The 25,796-nt window shown below is 40.6% G+C and overlaps 1 protein-coding gene across 3 annotated transcripts; it reads right to left on the bottom strand.

Annotated features, from left to right (window-relative positions):
• Positions 1 to 275: 275 nt before the first annotated feature.
• On the bottom strand, positions 276 to 18,863 carry septin3 (septin 3). Of its 3 annotated transcripts, none has more exons than XM_080880935.1 (10): positions 18,729 to 18,863; positions 12,191 to 12,592; positions 11,977 to 12,105; positions 7,801 to 7,882; positions 7,478 to 7,615; positions 6,202 to 6,319; positions 5,204 to 5,299; positions 4,879 to 4,975; positions 4,729 to 4,780; positions 276 to 2,436 (listed from the first exon to the last, which is right to left on the bottom strand). In XM_080880935.1, the coding sequence occupies exons 2-10, from the start codon at positions 12,588 to 12,590 to the stop codon at positions 2,307 to 2,309; spliced, it is 1,242 nt and encodes a 413-aa protein (XP_080737061.1). In that variant the 5' UTR covers positions 12,591 to 12,592; positions 18,729 to 18,863; the 3' UTR covers positions 276 to 2,306. The 3 variants fall into 3 exon arrangements, with proteins under 3 accessions (XP_080737061.1, XP_080737059.1, XP_080737060.1); XM_080880933.1 differs by lacking the exon at positions 18,729 to 18,863 and adding an exon at positions 16,707 to 16,755; XM_080880934.1 differs by lacking the exon at positions 18,729 to 18,863 and adding an exon at positions 16,567 to 16,742.
• Between the last annotated feature and the right edge of the window lie 6,933 nt (positions 18,864 to 25,796).

The following is a 25,796-nucleotide window of genomic DNA, read 5'->3' as shown; positions in this document are numbered from 1 at the left end:
TTGTGAGTCAATTGTCCCATTAATTTTTAACCTCTGAAATTGTAAAACCTCTCAAATTAAAGCTGAAAGTCTGCACGTCAATCGCATATTGATTGATTTACAATCCACAGTGGTGGTGTACACTAAAACTATAAAAAGAGCATCTTTTTCCAATAAATTATGGACTTCACTGACACAGTATGTAACATCATTATAAACAACAAAGACAACAACACACAGTTGGTTATGTGAACATTCAGAAGAGAAATCATGACAAAATTCTAAGAACTTGATCATGTGTTTTTATTAAATAAAGAATAAGTTACAATAATAAGACATAATGTAAAAATAACTCCATACAAGACAGGAAATCATACATCGGTGTGTCACAGCAACTTTGTGAGAAGTTGTTAAATAAATGTACATTGCGAGTTTTCACTGAGTGACAGGGCTGGGTGATACGTGTGTGCGTGGGGGCCATCAGCTTAGTTTGGGGGTAAGACAGCAGCGCTTTACCTTATGATATATCAATTAAATTTACACATCACACATTCAGAAACACAGTAACTGTTAGTGGATGTGAAGTTGCAGGAATGAGTCAACCGACTGGCTGTAATCAAACAGGCAATATTAACACAAGCATGCACACAAACACAGGAACAATGGTTCATTAACACTGCTTCAGATTTCTGCTCGAAAACCTCTGACTGCACTAAAATCACGGACAACTACTACCATACTGTTGCACACACTTGATTTCAAAATCATACAAATACATATGATTGATTAAAAAGGCTGAATGGATTTAAAAAAAGATTGAGATATGTTAAAAGATTTGTAGTTTGTGTTCTAATGCAGACAGCCTGTGGCAGAATATCATATTTAGTTCCTGAAGAAAACCTGGCAAACCCCTTGGCAATGTTATAATATTATGAAAAGGGTGATATTATCAAAGTTTTTTGTAAACCCAATGTCTTTGCTGCTGACAGCAGAAGAGTAAACTTCATCAGAACTGGATGTGACATATTTGAGAAAAAAATCTCAGCAGTCAGAACATCTGGGGCAGATGGAGCTGCTCCGTTAAACTTCTTTAATGTGGCAGCATGCTGCCACCAAGTGGTGCACAGCAGGAATTGAATATTAATACAAATATATCAAAAATATTTCAATTCTCCTGCTCTCCTGTGTGCAAAAAAAGATGCGATGACCAAACCAGTGATGGGATTTCTTTCGGGTTTAATATAATATTTTATTGAATGGCTACTTGCCATGAATGGTAATGATAAAGAAAAAAACAACAACCAAAAATATTTAAACAAAACAACGTTTGCACTGATAGTAATGGCTCTCAAAGACCAAAAACAAGTCATTCCAGCTGGGAAAGCTTGTATATGCAATTTGTTATAATTCCTGCATCTATTGCCTGTCAACTATTTAAACAGGAAACATCTAACAAAAATCAGTCTGAACCTTGATAAAATATGCATGGTGGAACTCCAAGAGCACAGCTCATTGCTGCAAGTGAACACAGATGCAGTTTCCTGTATGAGCACTGTGCTGAAACAAAACACGGTGAGCTGCATCTGCATGAACAGCTAAATTTGTGTTTGTTACCGTGAATCACTGAATCGGCAGCGAGCAGTCACTCACCATGTGGACTCCTTATAAACTGCATTTTACATGTGACTAATGCTGCAACTCTCAAAAGAAAGTTCATTATTTTCCTTCGTGGACTCGGTTATTAAAGAAGGCAGCACAGCTTGTAATGTTCGTTAAACCCTCTTGACAGTAAAGCCGCTGGGATTCTTCCTTTAAATGAACAGCTGCTGCTCAGAATTTAAAATCGGCAATTTCAACAGAGCCAGCCGCAGAGCCGGCTAATGCACCGTTGCTACACAGGAATTATGATTTTAATATTTAGAGCAAATCACTTTGTTTGTCTAAACTCGGCTGTCAGTTGCTACACAACACACAGGCTTAAAAATCAGCCTCCCGTACACGAGAGACACGAGCACTTTCCATGTACACTCTGAACAATGAGAAAAGGCGCTGGCAGTGGAAAAAACGTTACCGGCACTAAGTCTCTTTTACATTATGTCTTTCCTCCAAAGACTCACTGGGATGAATGGAAAATGGTAACAGAGGGGTTTGATATGCTTGGTGGGGAAGAATATGAAGAAAAGGATGGGTGGAGTTTGGGGATTAAATGACACCAATTCTTAACACATTAATTTTCTTTTCCACGCATGCAGCAATGCTGTGGTGATAAGGATTATAGTATTTTGTAGATTCATCTATTGGACTCATTGTTTTCACTCTCTCTCTGACTACAGGTTGCTCTCCTGGGTATCAGCGGATGATATGGGGTGCAGACCTCCGTTCTCATTCAGTCTCTTGGCACGGTACGTTTCATAGTGAATGTTATGAGTGACTTCCTTCAGATCCTGCAGGTGAGACCTTCAAAAGATGAATGTAAATACAGAGAGTGGGCGAGTTATTAGTTAAGTACATTCATTTGACAGAGGAAGGGATAAGAGTTACTGTGTTTTGAAATACAGTATTGTTGTTCTTGTGTTGTGGTAATAAAATGGTAAAATCCTCCACAACAGCAAACACAAGAAACAAACGTTTTCTCACAATCAAAGAAAATTGCATAGTCTTATATTCAAAAACCGCTTTGAAAACATTTCACATTTATTATAATAAAAATGCTTTAATTTTTTTTAGAGAGGAAATAACTTTAATCGCTTTATCAAATAGCTGATCAGGACCCATCTTCATAAAACTATAATTAATTAATGTAATTTATTTTAAATGTGAATATTTGCTCTTTCTGTGATGTTAAACTATCCCAGTTTATCAGAACAAAAGTCCACCCTACAAATTTTAACTGTTTTTCTGACGTTTCAGAGACCAAATGGTCACTTAAATAAAATTTATACTCACTGGCCACGTTGTTAGGTACACCTGCTCAACTGCTTGTTAACACAAATATCTACCGTAATTGTCGGGCTATAAGCCGCTACTTTTTGCACCAGCTTTGAACCCTGCGGCTTTTAGTCAGGTGCGGCTTTTCTATGGATTGTCCATGATTTTTGTCATATCGTAAGACGATTTGTTTTGTTTGTTCCGGTGTTGTACGGCACTACGTTGCCTGGCGGAAGGGCATGTGATCAGACACACAGTATCGGGTTCAAGAGTGGTATGTTGGTCACATGTCCATCCGCCAGGCAACATAGTGCCGTAAAAGTAGCGCGAAAAACAAACTTCAAAGTAGTGCTATGCGTTCAGCGGGAGTCGTGGATGATGTGCGGCGATAAACGTGCGAAAAGCAAGTTATGCCCAACTCCACCGGTGGAATCTGACAGCGTGGAAAAGTGTAAAAACATCCATGATCACCAACGGATTTCGAAGGGCTGGACTGCTGCATGATGGAGAGGAGGACACCGCCACGGCCCTTCAGAGGGTGTTCGACTCTGACACTGACAACAAAGGAAAGAAGCTGAGAGTGGATGACGTAGCCATCCTGAGCCTGTTCGTATCCGACACTGGAGAAGAGGACTTTGGTGGTTTTAGTGCGCAGGAAGAAGAGAAAGATGGTGGTGAATGACTGACTTTTCTTCTTGTTAAAGCTGTGTCACTGCACCTGAGCCTAAAAGGTAGTCCAATCTATTTTTCTGGTGTGCCCTAGGTTATTGTTATGTACTACATTTGTTACTCATTTATGAAGCACAGTACATGTTTTGTACTTGTAATTACCGCTACTTGTACATATACCCTAAAAAGTTATGCAAATATGTACCCATAACTTGTTTTTCAAAATATTAATAAAAGGGATGTGTCTCCAAACAGCCATCTCTTTCCTGACAATTCGATTTGTGCATATTCTCTTACATATGATAAGTCAATATTGAAACACCTGCGGCTTTTAGTCAGGTGCGGCTAATGTATGTACAAAACAGGATTTTCCCCTGATTTTAGCTTGTGCGGCTAATATTCAGGTGCGCTTTGTAGTCCGGGAAATACGGTAATTAGCTAATCACATGGCAGCAATTCAATGCATCCAGGCACGTAGAAGTTCAAATTGAGGATCAGAAATCATAACTAGAGTTTACAGAGAGTAGTCTGAAAGCAAGAAAATATCCAGTGAGTGGAAATTCTCTAAGAGAAAAAGGTTTGTTGATGTCAGAGAACAGAGGAGAGTGGCCAGACTGCTTCAAGCTGGTAGGAATGCAACATTAACTCAATTAAATAATTGTTACAACCCAGGTATGCAGAAGAGCATCTCTTAATGCACAGCACACTGAATCTTGAAGCAGATGGGGTACAGCAGCAGAAGAGCACTCTAGGTGTCACTTCAGCAATGCTAGAAACAGGAAACTGATGCTGCAGTTTGCAGGGGCTTACAAAACAATGGAAAATTAAAAAATGTCATCTGGTCTGAAGAGGACTGATTTCTGCTGTGACATTCAGATGCTAGAGTTAGAATTTTGGCCTTAACATCCTGAAAGCATGGATACTCTGCCTTGTATCATCAGTTCAGTCAGACGGTGTTGGGCAACCCAATACTAGCACTGTGTACCTAATAAAGTGACCAGTTACTGGCGATCAATACATTTGTGTTACTGTTAAAATGCTGAGAAAGTTTACTAATAGAGAAAAGTGATTTTTTTCTTTGTTTTATTTCATTTCTTTATTCCACTTTTTTTGCATTATTATTTAAAAAAATGCTTTAAAAGAAAGTTTTACCTGATCAGAAAATCTCTCAGCTGAGCAAACTCACAATGGTTTGGATTTTCAACTGCACAAAGCAGAAAAACAGAGACAGAAATCCATCAACATCAGTCCTGTGTAAAAAACCAAACAGAGAAACTCGTTCATGGAGAGCGTTTGACTCACCCTCCACAATTCCCCACGCTGTCTTCCTCCCCAGAACCCGTTTGCCGTTCACTTGATATTCTTTGTCACTCCCCACCACAGCAAAGGGCATCGCCTCCTGTGAACAGAGACATTTGAACATGGTTCAGTGTACCGAAGAGAGCTACGCGAGGTTTATGAGATGAAACAAATGCACCACATGCCCAAGTGCCCTGGCATTCTGCTTAGAGGACTCGCTGCATGTTTGTGAAAGAGGCTGGGTTAAAGCTGAGTATCAAAGATTCATTCTAATGCCAAGGAAGAAAATCGCTCCACAAATATCGCGTGAGACAAAAAAGCGACTTACTCTGATTTTATCGTTGTCACTCTTGTCTTCCATGTCATCATCAAACTCTTTTTGTGGGTAAAATTCAATCCCGCTCATCTCCAGCTCCTTCCTTACCTGGAGTGCAGACAAAAGCAAGGAAAAATGAATAAAAAAAAAAACATTAGTCACAACGGTACCCAACACTGCACAAAGGACCAAAAGTCTTTTTTAATTAATTCATTCAGTTTTTCTCTACTGGGAAACAGCCAGGACAGACTTTTACCAGCCCCTTGTGTATTTTTACTGGCCTACAAACAGGAAAATGATTTCATACATTGCTAGCTTAATTTATAAACCTACCATAGATTAATAATCTATTAGTAGATTTATATTTAATATTATAAATCTATGTCAGAAATGTAATTAGTAACTGAAACTTTAAAATAAATGTAGTGGAGTAAACACCGAATCCTGGGGTGGATGACTACTATCAGCAAAGCATACAAGAAATCTGGGAAACTGAATTGAATTGAATTTCTTAGCAAATTAAACTAATAGTTTATCTGCACACAGATGTTCTTTTTAACTCCTTCTTAATTCTGTTGCGTTGGATGGACAGGAACAGGTAAAAATACTGCATTTCTTCACATTTAAAACTATCTGAACAATCGGTTTGATGATTGATGATTGTTGGTATTTTCAGGTGTATGACTTGACAGGTAAATCACTGTCTCTGGGCCAAATTGCTAGTGGCTGGCAAACAGTTCGCCCCACATTCTGTGTTTACTGGCCTTGGGATCATTGAATAAGACTTAAAAATTAGTGCCTGAGAACATGAAGTAATCAGAAAAAAGTTCACTGAAGGTCACTGAGGTTCTGGATGAGAAGTCAAATCACTGAGAAAACTTTTTAGCTGTAGAGTTTAGTAACTTGGATCCACTGCTGGTATAAAATGTTTATTACAGCAGCTTTGCACACTCATCAGTAAATATCTATGAAGAAAGACATTTTGAAGTCAGATTATTGGTGAAACTCACCCTCTGCTTGAACTCCTGTCTCTCCTCAATGGTCAGTGTATCTGCTTTGGCAATGATGGGAATAATGTTGACCGAGTGACTCAGGCGCTTCATGAACTCAGTATCTAGCTGTCGAAGACTGAAGCAGAAGGACAAATAATTACAGTGAGTCATGAGGGCAGATATAGGAGATGTGGAAGCTCATAAACACTGAATAAAAGAAGGAGGCGTCTGGAATTCATTTGTCATTTCTCATACGTCTCATTACCTTTCCTTGGCCTTGCAGCGATTACAAAAGACTTACAGTGAGAATCTTTTTTTTTCAAGTGGGCTTATCATTGAACAAAGGTTGTGTCCCAGCTCTTGTTTGCTTGCACATAAGACATCCTGTCGGTCTCAATTACCCTGGCTAAGAAAGATGAGATACGCTGGCAGTAATACACAAAAGACTGTATCCACTTATTCATTAGAAAGCAATTTCACACTTGTCAGCAGGAGCTAATTGTGAAAAGGAGAGAGAGGTGTGTGCTGTCTGCAATATAAAGTAGCACACTCAATTTAAGGCTTTGATAAAGTGAAATTAAATGTTTTTTGAATAAAGAGACATTAACACTGTGAGCTTTGTGCGTGTGTGTCTCACCAGCCAGCCAGAGCGTTCTCACTCCCGAGGCGTAACATGTCGACGTTTTGTCACGTCCCGCGGCGTTCCTGAGGAACACGAAAGGAGACCTTCGGCGTTCTTATGGTACGCAGCGGGTTATGGCTGGAATCCAGTGCAATGACGATCCCGCGGTAATAGACGTTCCAGCCCTGTATTCCAGCCCTAAACCTAACCTTATCCCTAGCCCTGACCATAACCGTATTCCTGACCTTAACCAGGACTTTAATGATGTTAAATAGCGTGTTTCTAAGCGATTTGAAGAAAAAGAGCGAACATGTGTAGATTCAGTCCAGACGGTTCTCATATTTCCTCTGTTTTCCGAGGTCGTCATTTAGGAACGTGGTGGGTAGCCGAAAACGTAATATGGTGACGATTTGTCACCTAGCGTAAAATGTTACGCTTTGGGAGTGAGAACGGGTTGCAGCAGCAGCATACAGTGTGTGAATGTGTGTGTGAATGGGTGAATGACTGAATGTCTAAAGCACTTTGGGGTCCTTAAGGACCAAGTAAAGCGCTATACAAATACAGGCCATTTACCATTTACAGATTACTTAAAAAACCCCACATCCCTTAAAGAATCAGATACTTAAAGATGGTCTGATTGATTTACTTCCATACAGCCAAAGCTTAACTTACGAGTGTCCGGTTGGGGAGATAAAATAGAGACAGCAGTGCACCCTGGTGTCCGGGATTCGCTTCTTTCTGGTGATGTTGACCTCCTCCTTCAGGAACTTCTCATACTGCTCATTGATGTATTTGGAGATGGGCTCCCAGCTGTGGATACAACAGAAGCAAAACATCACCGAGGCAGGAAAAAACATGTTTGAGGGAGCACTGATTCACTCCTAAACCTTGAATACAGTTTTTAAAGATGAAAGGTGGAGATTTGTCCTCGGTGATATAAGGCAGTTATTATGACATTTATGATGCTTTAACAGTGCCGGAGCTGGAAATCTCACCAGTTGTCGTTATTGATTTGGTCTCCGAAGCCCGGAGTGTCGACAACTGTCAGCTTCATCTTCACACCACCCTCTTCAATAACTAAAAAAACAAAAAAAACAAAAACATGTTCACACAAAGAAATCAGCAAAATAAATAATAACAGCTTCAAGTCTTCTGGGAAGGTTTTGCAGAAGGTATAGGCCTGTGTTTATGGGAATATGTAACCATTCTTCCAGAAGCACATTTGTGAGGCAGTGCACTTGACATGCAAATCTTTCTCTTCTTTTTTGAACAATGGCCATAGATACAAGTGATACAGTGAGAGATAAACATCATATTTAGAAGTTATTTTAAAACTTAATTATATAATAAACAAATTATTTGGAAAAATAAGGTACATGATTTTCACCTTGAAATTTTCCAGATTATGTACCAAGTAGTGGAACTAAACCTCAGAGATTTAGGATGTTCTACTATAAAAATAAAAAAATCTACAAGTGGCTACAAGAAATTCGTTTGTCCAGGATCAATCAATCTATCGCCTGAAGCCAGAGTCAAAACCGACCCAAAAACTCCACATACAGAGGCCCAAGCCAATCAGTGAGATGATTTCACTAACCACTATGCTGCCCATAATTTAAAATCTCACAGAGCTGCAAAATTTCATCACAGGATTTGCAGGTAAGGTAGTGCATGCACCTCCATGAAATGCCTGCCAGGAAATAGCTTCTGCTTTTCAAAGAGAGCATCAGAGAAAACTGACTGTTAACCAGTGGCAATAAAGGCAAAGACCAGCTCTTTTAGATAAACAAGACAGTGGCGAAAGCAGTTTAGGAGATGTCCGGGGTCTGGGTAGCGTCTGCATCATTTCAAAGTGTTCTTCAGGATGTGACGCAGTCTGTGCAACTACCAATTCCTGCACAGCCAACATCCTCTAACATCCAATAACTGAAGGAATTTCACATAGAAAGTCGCAGAAAGCAATTACACACCTACAAGAAGTTATTTATGCTGAAGGGGGCAAAGGTAGTGTCTAAACCAAGGATGTACTTACCTTTACCACAGAAGAAGAACACATTTAATGTTTTTATTTAAAAATAAATAAAAACTTGAATATTCAACATAATGACTGAATGTTCGTGTTTGCCATAATCACACAAACAGCAAATACAATATTAATAGCATGGCCAGAATTTTTTATGCTTCGTCTCCTGGCATAATAATATCAGGGTACTGTCATCCGCAGGCAATGGGAGCATGATCACGTAAACTGTAGCAGCCCACAGGCTTGACATGTCCCTACAGTTTCCTCGGGAGCTCATAAGTCGTCAAGGACGTGCAAATGGCAGCTAGGTCCCAGAAGGCATAATGAGCACAGGCTTGAATGCTACATAGTGAGCTGTCTGCCACAGTGAGGATTTGATACTAATAGTGGGGGAGGGGCACCAAAATACGACATTTTCAAATGTTATACAGAGTAGCTGTAAATAGCGATTCGTTTGGGCTGCACTGTGGATAATTTAAAACTTTATTCAAATCAAGCACACGGCTGACTGTCACTGCTTGCCCCTGTTACCTGAGTGGAAAGCTTCTCAGTTACACAGATGTTCTACAAGAACAGCTTTCTGATTCCTCATCCTGTAACTTTGAAAGTGAGCCACAAATTGAGCTATGTTTACATCTTTGCATAAGCTGTCAGGCTGATCTACGGTTGTTACCATGGAGACATAACTCTGAGCTCTGAGGTTATCTCGCATTTTACTCACAAATACTTTGGGCTTTAAATTGGGTCATGGTTGGTCCTAGCTTTGATCAGGCTCCACAAACTGAGTTCAGCGATGTGGTGCTTTGTGACTCCTGTGAAATATGACCGACTGCCCGCACTCTCAGAAACTTCACTGAGGTTAAGTAAGACCCTTTTAAACCCCCAGTCAGTCAAACACAAGTGAAATGAAAGCACACGCAGCACGCCAGCAGATCTTAAAATGATAGTGAGCAACACCCTGCAATATGTTGGCCCTGTGAGGTCAAATGCACTGGAGCTTAAAAAAACACTGTTATCACTCATCTGCCTGCTATCCTGGGTGTTCAGCTGCTATGATCTATACTTTTCAACACATCCACTTTTCCAATGCTGTCAAAGTCAATACTGATATCATTGCTCTTTCCCAATCATCTTCTTGCTTGCCTTCAGCGAACCAATAAGCCTGCATTCTGCATACTTTAAATCTCGGCAACCCACTTCCTCACCATTTCAGAGCTCCATCCAAGCCGTCATCTTCATCCTCACCACCACCAGTGTCTGGACTCTGGATGCTGGCATTCTGCTGCTATGATGGGTCTAATTGCCAAATATTATAACTGATTCTGTATCTCAAAAAAATCATGTTTAATTCTTCCAAAGGATTTCTTCTTAATTAATCTGTGTATTGGAGAAACAATTACAGACAGAAAGACAGAATAAACTATAAGCAGCAGCAGACCAAACAAATCTGCCATACAATCTAAACGTTGGATAAGAAAATAACACAAAAAAGTTTTAATACAAAATTGAAGCTCCTTTTTAATCTGTCAAACTCCAAACAGTCCATCATAAACGAGATGTAAAAAAAGTGTAGAAATATCAGAAGCCTGTTTTACTTGATGTTGTGTTATAAAACATGATGACCCAGCCTTAAAAGGTAAGCTCACAACTTCCCAAGTCTATCCTAAAACACTATAGCTATTTTGTTTTGCTGAAGTTATTCCACCACTATCACTGTACTTTCAAAGTAAACAGGGCGGCAGCAGAAATCTGCAGTCTTTAGTAGCAAAAACATATTCAAAGGATTATCTTAAGTGTGCATGAAACTCCAGCAGCCTGAGATTGACAAATCCAATGGATATCCACAAGGCAAAGTATTTTCTTTTTTGCAACAGAACACAAAATATCGAAACAAACAGTTTTAGTTTTCTTTTTTTTTAAGTTGGCTTGAACATCAAAGTCAACCACAAACAGGAGAGGAAGCATAAAATAACAATAAAGATAAAACAGTTTGTTTTGTATATTCTTACTATTGTCTTTGTTGCAGAGGCTAAGCTAAAGGACAAACAAGCACAAACAGCAGTGACCACATTAGAGGTTCTTCCACATGCTTTTAACACTGCCTCCTGGTGACAGCATGCAGCAACAACATGTAGACATGTGTGCAAATCTCTGCATTGAACATCGACTACTCAAGTACCATGCCAGGATCATTCAGCACCACCTGACCTCTACACCTCTGCTGCCAATCAGCTACTATCAGATCTTTAGCCTTGGTTTTCCATCATATTTCTTGCTACATGTTCCTGTCAGCTTGTTTTTTAAATGTTATTATTATCTATTTATTTATTTTTGGATATTGTACCTTTATAATAATAATGCATACTTTATTAATACCGTAGGGGATTGCTTAGTCCTCTGCACTTAACCCATTCATTCAGTGAAGCAGTACGCAACTACCAATCCAGCGCCCAGGGAGCAGTGTGTAGAGACCCTTGCTCAATAGTACCTCAGGGTAGCCGTTCAGTGGATTTGAACCCCCAAGCTTCCGATCATGGGGCGAATACTCTACCTACTGAGCAATCCCTGCCCTTGATTTTGTGCCTGTCTTTAATGAAAAACGTTTCTACATTGTAAATATTGCCTGGAAACCCACAGTGTGCCCAACTGTGCACTGGCACATGACAGCAGAAAACTGAGCAGAGATCTGTTTGCTGTTTTTCAGCCATCTCTGAACTGAATTTCAGCATCTGTTCATTTTTAGAGATTTCACCAACAGACAGCGATGAAAACCTAACCTTCTTTCGACTTTGTCTGTACAGCTACAAAACGCAAATAAGGTAGGTCTCAGCACTGATTTATTTATATGACACATAAGAGAGTTATTACAGAGCAGCTTGAAAAATTAATTCATGACAATTAAATTCCCAGCACACGGACAGTCGAAAACAACAAGTGATCAAAAGTGCCTGCAGGAGAGGCAGAAGTTGGCCCATCCTTCAGCTGCTTAGATTTCTTGGCAGCTTCCAGGGTGCACTGATGAACTATAAGTAGGCTATGTGGGACTTTTAAGAACATGGCCAAAGATTGTTCATTTTCTCTCTTTAATTAAGTGCTATATAAATGCCTGGCTCTAAAGAAAGAACAGCCTCTCTGTCCTTGCACTCACCATGAGACACTGCCTTGATCTCCACAGTTTTGGGGATCTTCTCATCACGAGCCCATCCTGCACTCCTCCTGCTCACTTGGGACTTGAATAAGGTGTTCACCAGGGTTGACTTTCCCAGACCACTGTGACCTGAAGTGAAAGGCAGAAGAATTAAGGTTGGAGCACCATACAGGAAGAAAGTGTCCAGGCATAAAGCAAGTCTACTGTGACGTACCTACTACCATGATATTGAAGTCAAAACCCGTCTTCATGGTCTTCTTCCTCATCTGCTCAATGATGGTGTCGATACCAATGTATCCCAGCAGAGTGGATCCCCCGCTGGAGCTGTGGGAGCCACCATGACCATGACCGCCGCTGTGTGGTGCAGCGTGACTTCCAGCGTGACTAACGCTGTGTCCTATGCCATGACCCACGCTGTGACTGCCACCATGGCTCGGACCATGACTTCCAATGGGAACTGGAATGGCGCTCGGTGGGGGAGCAGAGATGCCGCCTCCTCCGACACCCAGGCCCTGGGGTGGGAAGGGGCTAGAAGGAGAAGGAGCCCCCACGTTTGGGGGTTTGGCAGGGACAGCTGGTTTGGGTCTAACCTCTGGAGGAACGATGTCTGACATGTCTACAGAAAAGGAAGGAAGATGAAAATAAGTCACACTGAAAAAATGACGAGGAAGTAGGTCAGTGGATCAGCCGAGGCCTCTCCTCTAGTTACTCGTTCTACATTGAAGAAATGGGTTATTGCAGCAGGCTTCGATCACCCAAACAACAGAAAAATCCTCACATTCATCTAGTCAGGCAAACACTGCTTTGTATAATTGGTGTAGTTGTATAATTTGCTTCCCAGATTTTGATGGTTATGATGAAAGGTGCTTGTAAAACAAACGTTTTATCTGTTTATTTTAAAAATATGAAGCTGGAGCTATACAAACATTATGAGGTGAGCAAAATCAGATGTTTACAATAAAGTTTTCCTTGAAGAGTGCCTACTGTGCTCATGTCCAACTCCATGCTGTTATTCTTAGACTCTACTAGAGTAGCTTTGCATGATTCACAGTTCAGAATAATGTTTCTTTACTTTAAAGTGAGTCTCAATTACCTCTTATTTCATCCACTGTATGAAATACTATTTTAGCCCTATTCTCTCCCATAAAGTCTTCTTCTCATTGGCTGCCCCTTGTAAACAAAAGGGATTTCTGTTCTCATATCTGAGATGAGCATATTAGGAACATCTTCTGTTTTTGACATTATACCGAGGCATTGAAAAAGGACTGAAAAGGAGAATACGTTATGATCACAGTTTATGAACTCCTCCCCTTCCTCCTTCCTAAAAAAATCTGGTACTGACTGGAGCTGTGGTACTCAAGGCTAGCAGACACATGGAGTTTATGTATGAAAAATGTAATTAATGCATAACTGTCACTTTCAAATTTCATAACCATGTGAATTGTATTAATGAATGAATGAATGAATGAACTAGCTGATTAAAATAAAAGTTAAGAGAAGTTGAAGAGACTTAAATGTGGCTAACATTTATTTTTCTTTGTCAGTTATGTAATAAAGTAAATATCTTTGAGTTTTCAATTAAACAAATCAAGACATCTGAAGGTCCCAACATGGACACAGATGTACATTTCAGGAGGGATCCAGTCCACTGCCTCATCCGACCCAAACCCCACACAACAAAAGCACAAAAGAAAGCTGATGACTGAGAAGAAAAACTGCTATAACATCATTTGTTTCTTTTTTACCAACAGATAGATGTTATGTCTGCGCTCATATTTCACACACATCCATATACAAAAAGAAAAGCTGAAGAATATGACAGAGATGGAAGGAAAAGGGAGAGGGAGGTCCAAGTCTGAAAGCAAAATAGCTCTGAGACACAGTATTTGAGTTTAGCAGCATAGTTTCTAGTTTAAAAATAAGATTCATCTTCGGATTAATGCTGCCTGTGCTTTTTGAGTTTGCTTCAAAGGTTGAGATAAACCTTATTCCTAAAAGTGTGCAGAATTTTTTGAACATAAGCAGAAATCTTGATGAAACACAGATCAGCTGTTAAAGTCCAGGGGTTAATAAATCAATTTATAAAAAGATGACTCATGCACAGTTTGAGCTTGAACATAACATATGAGACAGAACTGAATCAACTCGTTATGCTCACATCTAACCACAAGAGTCCACACGACCTTAAGCATTTAACTCAGCAGGTAGGAAATCAAATGAGAATAGCTGAGAATAATGACTGGAGAGTTAAGCTGTTATTATTTTATTAAGTTATCACATATTACACAGACAGTGTAAACAGTAAAATCCACTATTGGTGTGCAGAAGTGCCTGACAGAACCTGAAATTAGGGCACTGTGAATAATTTAATTGATTCCTGGAAATCTAGCATTTATAATCGGGGAAGTTCTTGCACTAATGAGTAACAACTACCCCGAAAGACTGCAGAGGTGGGGCAGCATCTGACCTGACCTGAGTTACAAAAGCGCTGCTCTAACCTCCAGCCTTCATCACACCCAGGTTGCCCATCTATTATTTCTATCTGCTCAACACAGCAGAGTATGTCTCAGCCCTGATCACCCCCCAAGTGTAGAAATCAATGCCTGACTGAACAAACTCAGGTCTTCTTAATAAAGGTGTCCTCCAGTCAAAACAATGAAAAATCATTTACATTTCATTTTAACCCCCAAAACTGAACTAACTGTTCTTTTCTTTCACCTTTTCAATGTTTATACAGTGGAATTACAAATACCTGTGAAAGCAACTCTGATGTTGATTCGAAGATTATTTTCTTTTTTAAAATAAAAGAAATTATTATATTTTACAGTGTGATACTTAATAAATAGTTGATACTATAGGGGCAAAGATAATAGCCAGCATTCTTAATATTACGTTTTTTTTTCAATAAAACTACCAAATTTACAGCAATTCAGAACGCCTAAAAGTGTAGAAATCTAACATAAAACAGAAACATATATAGAAATGTCCCTGTCTAAAAAGGCTTTATTTATTAGTTAGCCTAGCAAACTTGCATTTAACCAAAAATCCATCCAACAATGGACACACTTTGCTTGACAAATATACCCCCTAATTCAGAGGAAGCTAAAGGCTCAGTCAAGAGTAAAAATAGGACGACAACCTCCTTGTATAAATTCCCAAAGCTTGAGCCTGTTGTACATTCACAACTACTTTTGATCTCAAGGTAAATGTACAGGTTGTCTAATACGAGGCAAACTTTCTGCAAACAGTCACAGTCTGACTTGAACTGACTGCAGTCACTCTTAAAGAGATTGTCAAAGGTTTGCTGTCTAATTGATAAATGCAGATACATTGCCAACATGTTATTATCGGTCTGAATGAGTTGATGTCAATTTGCACAACTCAAGGGGACTCGACTTAGCTGGCTGTCAGTCAGTTCTGGTTATTCCTATAGACCTGGAAGGTTGTTGAGCTTAAATGTAATAGTTAAATGTGAATTCCTGCTGATTTAAACAACAGTTAAATGATGTATTATTGCAGATCGCAGATGTAACTGCCAACTTCACTCCATTCAATCCCAGACTGATCCCAAACTGATAGCAGACTGACTCTATCTGATATTGACAAAGTTTAACTTTGAGGGCATGATTGGCAATTTTTGTTATTGCAATGCTCAGCATAGATGTTAAAAATCGCAATGATACTGTATCGTGAGTTGAGTATTGTAATTATATCGTCTGGTGAGTCCCACCTCAAGTTTTAATCATTAAAAACGAATGAAAACGAAACTAAAATTTGCACTTTGGAAAAAAGCAAAACAGGAAACTAATTGGAAAAAACAGATATAATAATTCTGGCAGAGAACCACGGATGAAATTACAATCAGCTGTCTTGTCTTTGGGTTGGCAGCAGAAACGTCAAACATGGGACACAAAAATCTCAAAAGCCTGGCCAGAAATGCAAAAAAAACCCTCTGCGAGCAAGGCTTTGACACCAGTCGGGTCTAAGCAAGAAAAGATGTTTTTGTGAGCTCAGCCTTTAAGTGAAGCAAGCAGTGCAGGCAGATGGTAACAGTAACAGGCAGCAGGCCGAGCCAAGATGTTGATGAGCTTAGTCCTTCAGGGTGTACAGCCTGCTGCCATGCTTTAAGTCACAGTCCTAGATACATGAGTCCTGATCATACATACAGGTCACTGAGGCAGAGGCTGTCACTTTGATTCATTCACTGGCCATGCAGCTCTGCCCCCTCCCTGCCTGCCCTCACAAGCCCACACTGCAATGCAATTATTTCGAGCTACACACTACAGCAAATGTAGGAAACTGAAGCGTACGATATCTGAGGATGCTCTGGCTACATGAAAGCTAAAACTCCCTTTTTTAAAATCCCTGTTTGAAAAAATAATAAAATGGCCAAGCTCATGAAAGTTAAGAGCAAACGTGCTTTAGCATATAACATGAATAAAAGCGTCCTTTTCTGCGTGTTTTAAGTGACTACCCAACGTTAGCTCTACCAAAGCCTGTCGCCCTCATTGTTTCTCTCACCAGTCACGCTGGATAATAACGTTAACGGCTAGCTGCTAGCGTGCACCCGCTAACGGTCGTCACACTCACCAGCTCCCGTTCAACTGACCAAACGAGCTCGTGGAGACAGCGGGCGACCTACAGGCGCTCTGAATTCGAGAAGCAGTAATATCTATCCACCACACTGATAACAATAACAGGAACGCTCATGTAAAGAGGAGTCCGGGTACCTCTCCTTCCCTCTGGCCGTGAGCCCCCTCCTTTTCCGTTACCAAGGCGACAAGAGGACAGGGAGTGGGGAGATGCAGCGCACATGCGCAATATGACTATCTCAAAGGGACTTTTTTTTTTGGGTACAGTGTCTTCTGTCAGAGCTAGAGTATTTATAGCGAGCAATTTGAATTGTGTTATAATCAGTGTCAAGTCCAGACATGGGAGATGATCTTTAACAGTGTTGGTGGATAAAGAAGATGGATCCTTTACTAATAATGTTGTGAAAAAGTACTTGCCCAATTCCTGATTTATTTTCTCTCTCTCTCTTTTTTTTTTCCATATGTGCAACATTTGTCACACTTGCCTCTTAAATCGTGAATTATCTGTTTTTAATTCTGTGGCCTGATTACTGCCAGACCTGCTGAATTGAGAAATCACTTAAACAGAACCTGCCTGACAAAGTGATGTAGGCTAAAAGATCTCAAAAAGAAACACGCAATGCGACAGTCTACAGAAACAGATTTGAAACAAAGTCATTGACATCTATCGGTCTGGAAATGGTTACAGAGCCATTTCTAGGGCTTTGGGATTCCAGCAAATGATGGTGAGAGCCATTATCCACAAAAGGAGAAAACTTGGAACCTTCCCAGGAGTAACTGACCAACCAAAATTACTCCAAGAGTGCATTGGTGACTCAATTGGTGACCTAAACTGAGACAGTTTAGGTCAGTGTTCGCGCTTCAACAATAAGGGACTGGGGAAATATATGTATCCATGGGAGAGTTCCAAGGAGAAAAAGGTCGCACAGGCTCGTTTGACATTTGTTAAAAAACAAACAAACACCCAAACATCTTGATGATCCCCAAGACTTTTGGCAAAATATTCTGTGGACTGTGGACTTTTGGAAGGTCTGAGTTCCAACAACATGCCAACAGTCAAACATGGTGGTGATAGTGTGATGTTCTGGGGCTGCGTTGCTGCTTCACGACCTGGACAACTTGCAGTAATTAATGCAACCATGAATTCTGCTCTCTGTTTTTCTATATAGTCTTTACAATACTCATTTTTGGGTCACTTTAGGAAAAGTCATCAAATTTCAAGCTAAAAGAATGATATTGGATTTTTTTGATTTTTTTTGCTGCGGTCACTATCAAAATGAGTCAAATTTGACCCTAAACAGTGTGTACGGGTTAATGTAGATGCAAAGCTTAACAAAAACATTACTGCTATGTGGGACATTATTACTGCTGCATTATCGTTCAAGCAGAAAGAGCTTATAGCTTTAATGGCTTTGCACTGGTACATAAACAGGCTCCTAAAGTTTGAAGTCTTATCTGCAAAGTAACAACTGCATGTCTGCTAAATGCACTGTTTAAAATGTAGAAAGAAGTGCAGTATAGAGAAGTTTTCCCCCAAATACATTTTGTCACAGCAGGAAAACTACAGTGCTGAATAATTAAACTAATGATGGCTGAATATGTAGACGTTGTCTGTATGTGCCGCGCTTCCTTTTCTGTGAAGAGACACACTATCAGCTGTGACATGCCGTGAACTAAAGCACTTCAAATTTAATGCAAATGTGCTCTGATGTATCCTGCCACCGGTGGAAGCTCAGTGTGTAATGATTAACAGCGAGTGTAACGGGGCTTTCTGAGCGGTGGAATCCCACGAGAGACCCTGAATCTGAGGGTCTTGTAAGACAGAAAATATATTAACAGATCTAACTGCAAGAAATCTACTAATGAAGACTCCAGATGAAGCTGTTAGTTTAAATTTTCTTTGCTCTGTCAAATACGCCTGGTAGTTTTTCCCTTGTTGGGCCTCAGAAGCTCTCATTTTAACTCATAGGCATACAACATCCAGGCAGTGCTGAGGTACTATGTGTGCTTTGTTTTTTAATCTCTACCCTGCTATGTTACGACATGATTTAAGTTTGACACATCTGTTAGTCTGTACTTCCGAGTGTTTGTGTGATATTGTGTTGTTATTACTCTTTAGGTGTTAGAGGAAGAAAAATACAGCTGCAGCACCGTACTCACACTTTATCTCCGAGCTGCTCTCCTTTCGTCCCGCCTTCCTTTCTGCATGTTTTCAGCGTGTTTTAGTGTAAAACTGCTTTGGCACGTCTTCCTGTGCTATTCACTTTGAAACAGTCTGCTAACCAACTTTGTCACATCTCTCCTCGCCACGCCTGTTACTCTACTGATAAGAAGCGCTGCCTTTAGTCCCTCTGCTATCCTCTTTAACCACCCCCTCATCAGAGTTCCCACCCCCCCTTAGAAGTTAGAAAATTATTCAACTCCCACTCCAAATAAAAGCAGGGGCATCAAAGAGGCGCTGTCGCTGGGTTTGTTCTGTTAAAATCTTGCAGGTGACTTGGATATATTTGTACTCACCCACATAAATTGAACCTGGGTAATACATCGTGACGTAATAGGGGTCTTCTGATTCCTCTGAGAAAAATACTTTGCCTGTTTCAGAGTCATTCAGCTGATTTAGTAGACTGGAAGCTGTTGTTGCTGTTGTTGTCTTTTCCAGGCTCTGGTATACTCTGTCAAAGACCCCCTTTGAGCTTAGGCCAAAACTGTCTGTGCTGAATGGGCAGTGTGCTACAGACGGGGGCCAGCTTGCAACATATTTCTCTGAGGGATGTTCTGGTAGCTTTGCTGGCACCCCACGGAGGTCAGGTGGTGCTAACATGTCTGTTTGATTCAGTCCTGTGCTGCTGACCTTCATCTGTTTGTCAGGAGGAGACTGTTCCTGATCTAAGCCACATCTGTGTGACTGAAGGTCAGGTTTCAAAAAGGATCCCCTTTGTGAGGTGGTGCACACACCAGAGGGAGGGTGGGAGGCCTCCTGGGTCTGAGGTGCCACCTGACATGTCTTAAGCTGATTTAACCTGTGTGTGCACTGGGAAGCCTCCATTTTCTGATCAGCTTCTCTTGACTGGCAGCTGTAATCCTTTGATAAACAGTGAGACTGACTCACTGCACATCTTACATCCACAGTTTGACTCTGTGCCTTCGACGGGAACCTGAGGGGTCTCTGTGGGGACTTGATGTTTTGAGATGCACCAGTTTCATGAAAGATTTTATGAGAGTTTCCTGTAATTGTCTGATTATTGTTTTCTTCCTGCTGTTTCCTGGGACGAGAAGCTGATAGAAATGCTGCTTCTGGTCTTGTTTCACTGTGCAGGTCGAACCGTCTCCTCCTTGCCTCGATGCTTGGCAAAACGCCTGACTGATTAAAAAGAGGCTCAGTGGAAAAGGATGTTTGAGAAGTCACGGGTAAAGCTGCTTTTTTCTCAGAATACAGTTGCTCGTATGGTGGGTAAGCTGAGGTAAAATGTAAGGTCTGAGAGTAATTGCTCTTCTGAGGGTAGTTTTTATATTTTCTTTGAGGACCTGACAGAGTGGCCGGTCCATCAAACACTGACGGAGACTCCTGGTGATCAACGTTAGCAGACTTAATGCCTTTAGAGTTAGTGGATATTTGTGTTCCTGTCATTCTACTGGGTTGAAATTCCTGGTGCTGATTGATGTTCCACTTTGGTTTAGGAAATGCAGTAATGTCTGTACTCCTTTGCAGAGCCTTTGCTTCATCTTTGGCAGTATTGTCTTTTTTACTTAGTCCAAGTTTGCTTTGCAGAAAGCAAGGATTCGAAGATGTGACCGGGCGTCTGTAGGATTCTGAGTAAGTCTGATGTTGAGACTCTCTGTTCATACGACCTTTTCTCATCTCAGGGTGAGTAAAGTCCAGTAAAGCATCCTGGTCAAGAATTTCATGCTTTATCTCATTTGATGTCTCCGCTTTGACATTACAGATGGGAATCGATTTAGCACGTCTTTCTTTTGCAATAGGAGAAGGCTGTTTTACTGGTGGATCGTCTGAGCTCGTCCCTTGGCAAAGGGACATTGGAGATGGGCTTAGCTTGGGTGTTGGGACTGTCAGAGTTGGAGATACACTTGGCTTTGGTGCTGGCTGGTGCAGTAATGGAGAAAGATCACTCGCCTGTGAGGCGGGAAGATGAAGAGAATCACTTGGCTTTGGTTTGACAGTGGGAAGAGTGAGAGAGGAATTTGGCTTAGGAGAAGGAGAAATGGAGGTGCTGGGTTTTGCAGAGAGAGACTGAGAGCTGCATGTTTGAGGTTTGGTCCTTGGGAGGGTTGAAGCTCTTTCTCCATGGTTTCTCTGTGAAAGCTGACATGATTTACTCCTCGAGGGCGGGCTTGGTGTCTTGGATGTCCAAATTGAATCAAATGATCTGGAAAGAAAAAAATGTACCAATAATTACTAGATTATGTAGCACAAAAAATCCAAGACAGAAAAACAAACCTCACATTAATTTACCTGTCCGCCGTGTACAGCTTTGTGTTGTGTTTTTCAAAGATAAGTCCCTTCTCATCAAATGATGGGATGTGAATGGCTTTCTTCTTAATGACGGGAGAAGAAAGAGGCAGAGGAGGTGACAAACACACTTTTGGATGCTCCTTTGTTTGTCTGCTGGAGTCAGGCACTCGTGGGATCAAAGGTGCCAGACGGTTAAAAACACTCATTCTGTTTTAGCAAGACAAAGATGCAAAGAAAGACTAATCACATGATGAGAATGAAGAAACTAAGAAAAAATATAACTTGTTTTATATGAATAGAATAGAATAGAATAGAATAGAATAGAATTCAACTTTATGCCAAACATCATTTCTATAAACACTGTCCAAATTAATAGAAAATGTGGGAATAACATTCTTAAAAAAATACTCAAATTAACTGAAGTGCAAGTTTCAATTAGATTTTTTCCTATTGAATTTTACTTAACAAGCAGCACTTCACAATATTAGACCATACAGTGTTAGAGGTAGGACCCAAAAATCAGATAATCAATGTAGAGAGAAACACGGCAACAGCGGGGAGGAAGAACTCTCCACTTAAGGAGAAGCGAGGAAAGAGAAACATAGAGAGACTGCAAATGACAAACAGGACAAACTTTTAATAAATATTAAAGGGGTAAGATAAAGAACAGAAATATCTGCAAACTACACTTATATCAAAAGTTTGAAAATCTTACTGTAGTTCCAAAGGAGTGTTAGATTTATTTACTTTAATGGTTTAATGTCATCGATAAGTGCAGGTGAAGCGAATCCAGTGTTAATCTGTTTAAAAATAAAAACACGTCTAGGAAGTCTAAGCCAATACACCACATTTTATCAACTGACTATGTTTTTATATATATATATTGAAATATTGAATAAGCACTTATGTCTGTACAGAAAATATGTAGTAGGGCTTAAGTACCACATAATTGCATAAAATCGTAGCACTCAAGTTATGTAAAAGTGCAGCACTTTTATGAGTGCATTAAATTAGTTTTAAACACTGCAGTCTGAGGCAGCATGGCTGGTATGCACCAACACTGAAAATACCAGCACAAAACAGTGTTTACTATGAAAAAAAACAACTGTTTTTTGTTCTTTAGTTAGAGCTGCAGAAAAAGACACTGACCTGACATGTGGCGATGATGCCCCGTGTCTGCTGCTGACAGACTGAGAGAGTAAACAAGGCACAGTGTGTGAGACTTGGAGCAGAGCAGTAGGAAGTAGTGGGCACACAAGTGCCATTCTCTCCATACCTCGGCACTGAGGCTTCACTGTTGCACTCCCACACTGGTGTCTCATTTGATTTGGTTCGTGGGACACTGTGAAGCTTGTCTGATTATAGCGCAAAATATGAGTGACAGAAGCACTCAGATCATTAACTTATGTTTGATGCTTTTATAGAGCCTAGTCACAAAAACATTAATGTCACAGGTGAAATGATGCATCGTATACTTCAAACCAGATTAAGCTACTACATCGTCCTCAGCTGCAGAGTCTGGGCAGAATAGTAACAAGGTACTATAGACAAACAACCCCACACCTACAAATGCATTTCATAATAATGTGAATGCTCCTCCTCTGCTGACAACTACACTGTCAGAGTTTGTTTTTTTCTGCATTACAAGAGAAAATATGAATATCTACGCATGATTTCTGTTGCAGAGCTAGTTTTATCCTCGAACTGCCTTGAATGAAAAAGCCTCTTCATTACAGACTCTACGCACTCCATGAGTGAGTGACCTTCAAACTCGAAGCATCTACTCTGAGCAGAGTTTAAAGGGCTTTTCAAAAGTGTAGGTGCAGTATTGTAAGCTTTTTTTTTTTAAAAGCTGAAGGTATATATAAAAAGACTGCACTGTAAATGAAAGTCCTACATTCAAATTTACTTACAAAAATACAGAAAACATGCATTTCAATCTTTGACTGAAGTGCAGATGATATCATAGTTTTAATATTGCTGAATCAAAGCATAAAGAGTATTTTACTGCTCTGGGCTGTCATATTATTTGACTTGAAAGGCTTTCCAAACCAAGGGTTCAACCTACAAAAGAGCCAGGTTGAGATTTCTAAGGAGGGCAGAAAATCCAAAGCCCTTTGCTTTTGTCCATATTTTATCTTGTCAGGGCTTAAAAAGTCAGGTAACTTAAAACAGTTTGAGAAATTTTGATGGAACTGCTGACAGTTTAAAAGGATTTATGTGTGTGTGTATATATATATATATATATATATATATATATATATATATATATATATATATATATATATATATATATATATATATATATATATACACACACACACACACACACACACACACACACACACACACACACACACACACACACACACACACACACACACACACACACGAATTATTTAGAAGCACATAAATCTTTAGACTATATATTTAGGGTGGATATTCATGCAACAGCAAATACAAAGAAGTGGGGACTGAGCAGTTTTATTTTTGTATGAACAAAGGAAGCATATGATTCTTAAAAGAGGGTCGTTACACACCCACAGTTTCTCACCATGCTGTCAAGTAAAAACAGTGAAAACAAACAAAGCAAAGAAAAAAAAAACCCTTTACCAAATACTAGGCTATTTGTCAGTCGTCTTGGTCCATCTATGATAATCTTGGCACCTTAAATGAATCAGTTGCATTTATTGGGTACATAACAGTTTAAAGTAAGTCACGAATAACACACCGTTTTGGCACAGCGGCACTAAACAATCCACATGCGTCTGAGCAGCTGCCACGCCGACTTCAGAGAGAGGATTAAAAACCCTCCCCGCTGGCAGCAAAGTCATTGCACTTATGTCGCTCACTTCAGCTAATTAAATGCACAATGTAAGTAAACTTTATGAGATATGCAAAGTGATTGTCAAAATTACAAAATGCATGTAAAACTTGGCACAAGTATAGGATGGCGTGAAATTTACAAACACATTTCTAAAGGGCAACACTTCCTCCAATCACCTCACGATCTCTTTCTGGATACAGTCTTCTTCGCATTGTGCATCTGGCTTTTTTATTTTTATTTTTCTTCTTCTTTTTTTATTTTTATTTTTAAGAACGTTAAAAACACCTCTGCTTTACTTTTCTCTCACCTCTACAACGAAAATCAGCAGAGATCAGAGAAAAGTTGGAATGATATAGAACAGGGTTTGCATTATCAGACAACAGATAATGTTCCCCTCCTTTCTCTCCCATTTTTCTTCCACGGTCGTTTGGGTGTTGGCTCCCATCCCACGGGTGTCCCGGCGGCAGCACCCCTGTCCAGATGGTCAGCCGCCCTCCCGCTTCGCCTCGCCCTCTTGATCATATCAGGGCATTGCTATCGTCATCTCTGCAGTTCACACTGGCCACCAGCGGGTGATGCCGGACTGTTTTGTTGCTCCACTTGTGGGCATCCTGCAACCCGGGCTCTAGGAAGTACAGGCACGCTCCGAAGCCTGCCAGCACCAACACCGACACCAGCAAGTAGAGTGGGACGAACCAGTCCAAGAACAACCACGACATACCGGCTGTCAGGGCAAAAAAGAATGGGAAGGGTGAGGGAGAAGGAGGGTGAGGAGGAGAGGACAGGGAGAGAAGCAAAAGAGACGAGATCGTGGGGAAGGGTGGATGAGCAGAGTTGTTTAAACCTTCCAAATACGCACCGCTAACTGCATCTCCGAGAAAGCTTTCCCGCTCCCTTCTCATGACAGAAAAAAAGACACTACAGCGACTAAACAGGCAGCGGGGCTTTCCATCATTACTCCTCTCAGTTTCACAATCATTAGCTGGCACAGGTGTTTTTTTTTTCTAAAAATAGCGCACGGGAGTAAATAGAGGCACCACGCTTTTACCTGCAGACGCTGCTCGATCGGTGGCGATTTTTTTAAGCGACGAAGAGCAGCCCAGAGTCCGAACCTCTCATTAGATGATCGCCGTCGCTGCAGCAGCTGCTCCTCCTCTGCAAAATAATCACAGGTGCTCTCTGAGAGGCACGAGATGCTGAAGCTGGATGCGGCTTCATCCTCCAGCTCCCGGCTCTGACGTTCAAAAAGGAGGGGTGGGGGTTGCCATGACGACGGCGGGAGTGGGAGGGAAACTTATATAACTATAATCATTTTTGAGGAGGGTGGGTAGGTGTGGGGGTTTTGCTGGTGGAGGGGGACAAGCCCTTCAGATGTCTGTGGATGCTCGCTGCCTTGCTACGCGCTGCGTAAAATCAATTCCACTCCATTTAACACCAAGGCCATCACACAGTTTATGTGACATTGAGAGAGAGGGAGCCATCTCTGTGTGAGGGACTCCTTTCATATCTGCTCTGACTGACAGCAGCTGAAGTGTTTAAGACAGTCAGATTTTTTTTTTATTTTTTTATTTTTTTAAAGTCAAAAAATCTGAGCAGAGGGTGGCCTACATATCCAGTTGTCAGAGGATGTCATCTTTTTTAATGACTGCCATTTTTAGCATCACTCAGCGCCGCCACCAGATTCATGAAAAGCAGCAGTTAAACAGATCAGCCTCACATAAACAGAAGCGATGAACTGTGACTTCCTCGCTGCATAAGTTACACGCAGAGGATTTTTATTCAGTTCGGGGCTTTTTACGCACATGCGACTGCACTGAAAACTCAAGCAGACTGCCACAAAACCACAATGCATGGCAATATGTTAAAACGTCTAAATGGCTTTTTGTTCCCGGCCCCATGTTTTCACAGTCGGCTGATGCTCATCGAGATG

This window comes from Rhamphochromis sp. 'chilingali' (genome assembly GCF_963969265.1).
Source record: "Rhamphochromis sp. 'chilingali' genome assembly, chromosome: 4".
NCBI classification, from domain to species: Eukaryota; Metazoa; Chordata; class Actinopteri; order Cichliformes; family Cichlidae; genus Rhamphochromis; species Rhamphochromis sp. 'chilingali'.
Note: the sequence above shows the minus strand (reverse complement) of the source record. Positions and strands in the feature narration are given on the sequence as shown.

Coding starts and splice junctions, on each gene's coding strand:
- septin3 (XM_080880935.1), bottom strand. CDS start 12,590: ATGTCAGACATCGTTCCTCCAGAGGTTAGACCCAAACCAGCTGTCCCT. Junction 7,883..11,976: donor GATCAAGGCAGTGTCTCATG/GTGAGTGCAAGG, acceptor TTGTTTTTTTAG/TTATTGAAGAGGGTGGTGTG. Junction 4,781..4,878: donor AGCGTGGGGAATTGTGGAGG/GTGAGTCAAACG, acceptor TGCTTTGTGCAG/TTGAAAATCCAAACCATTGT.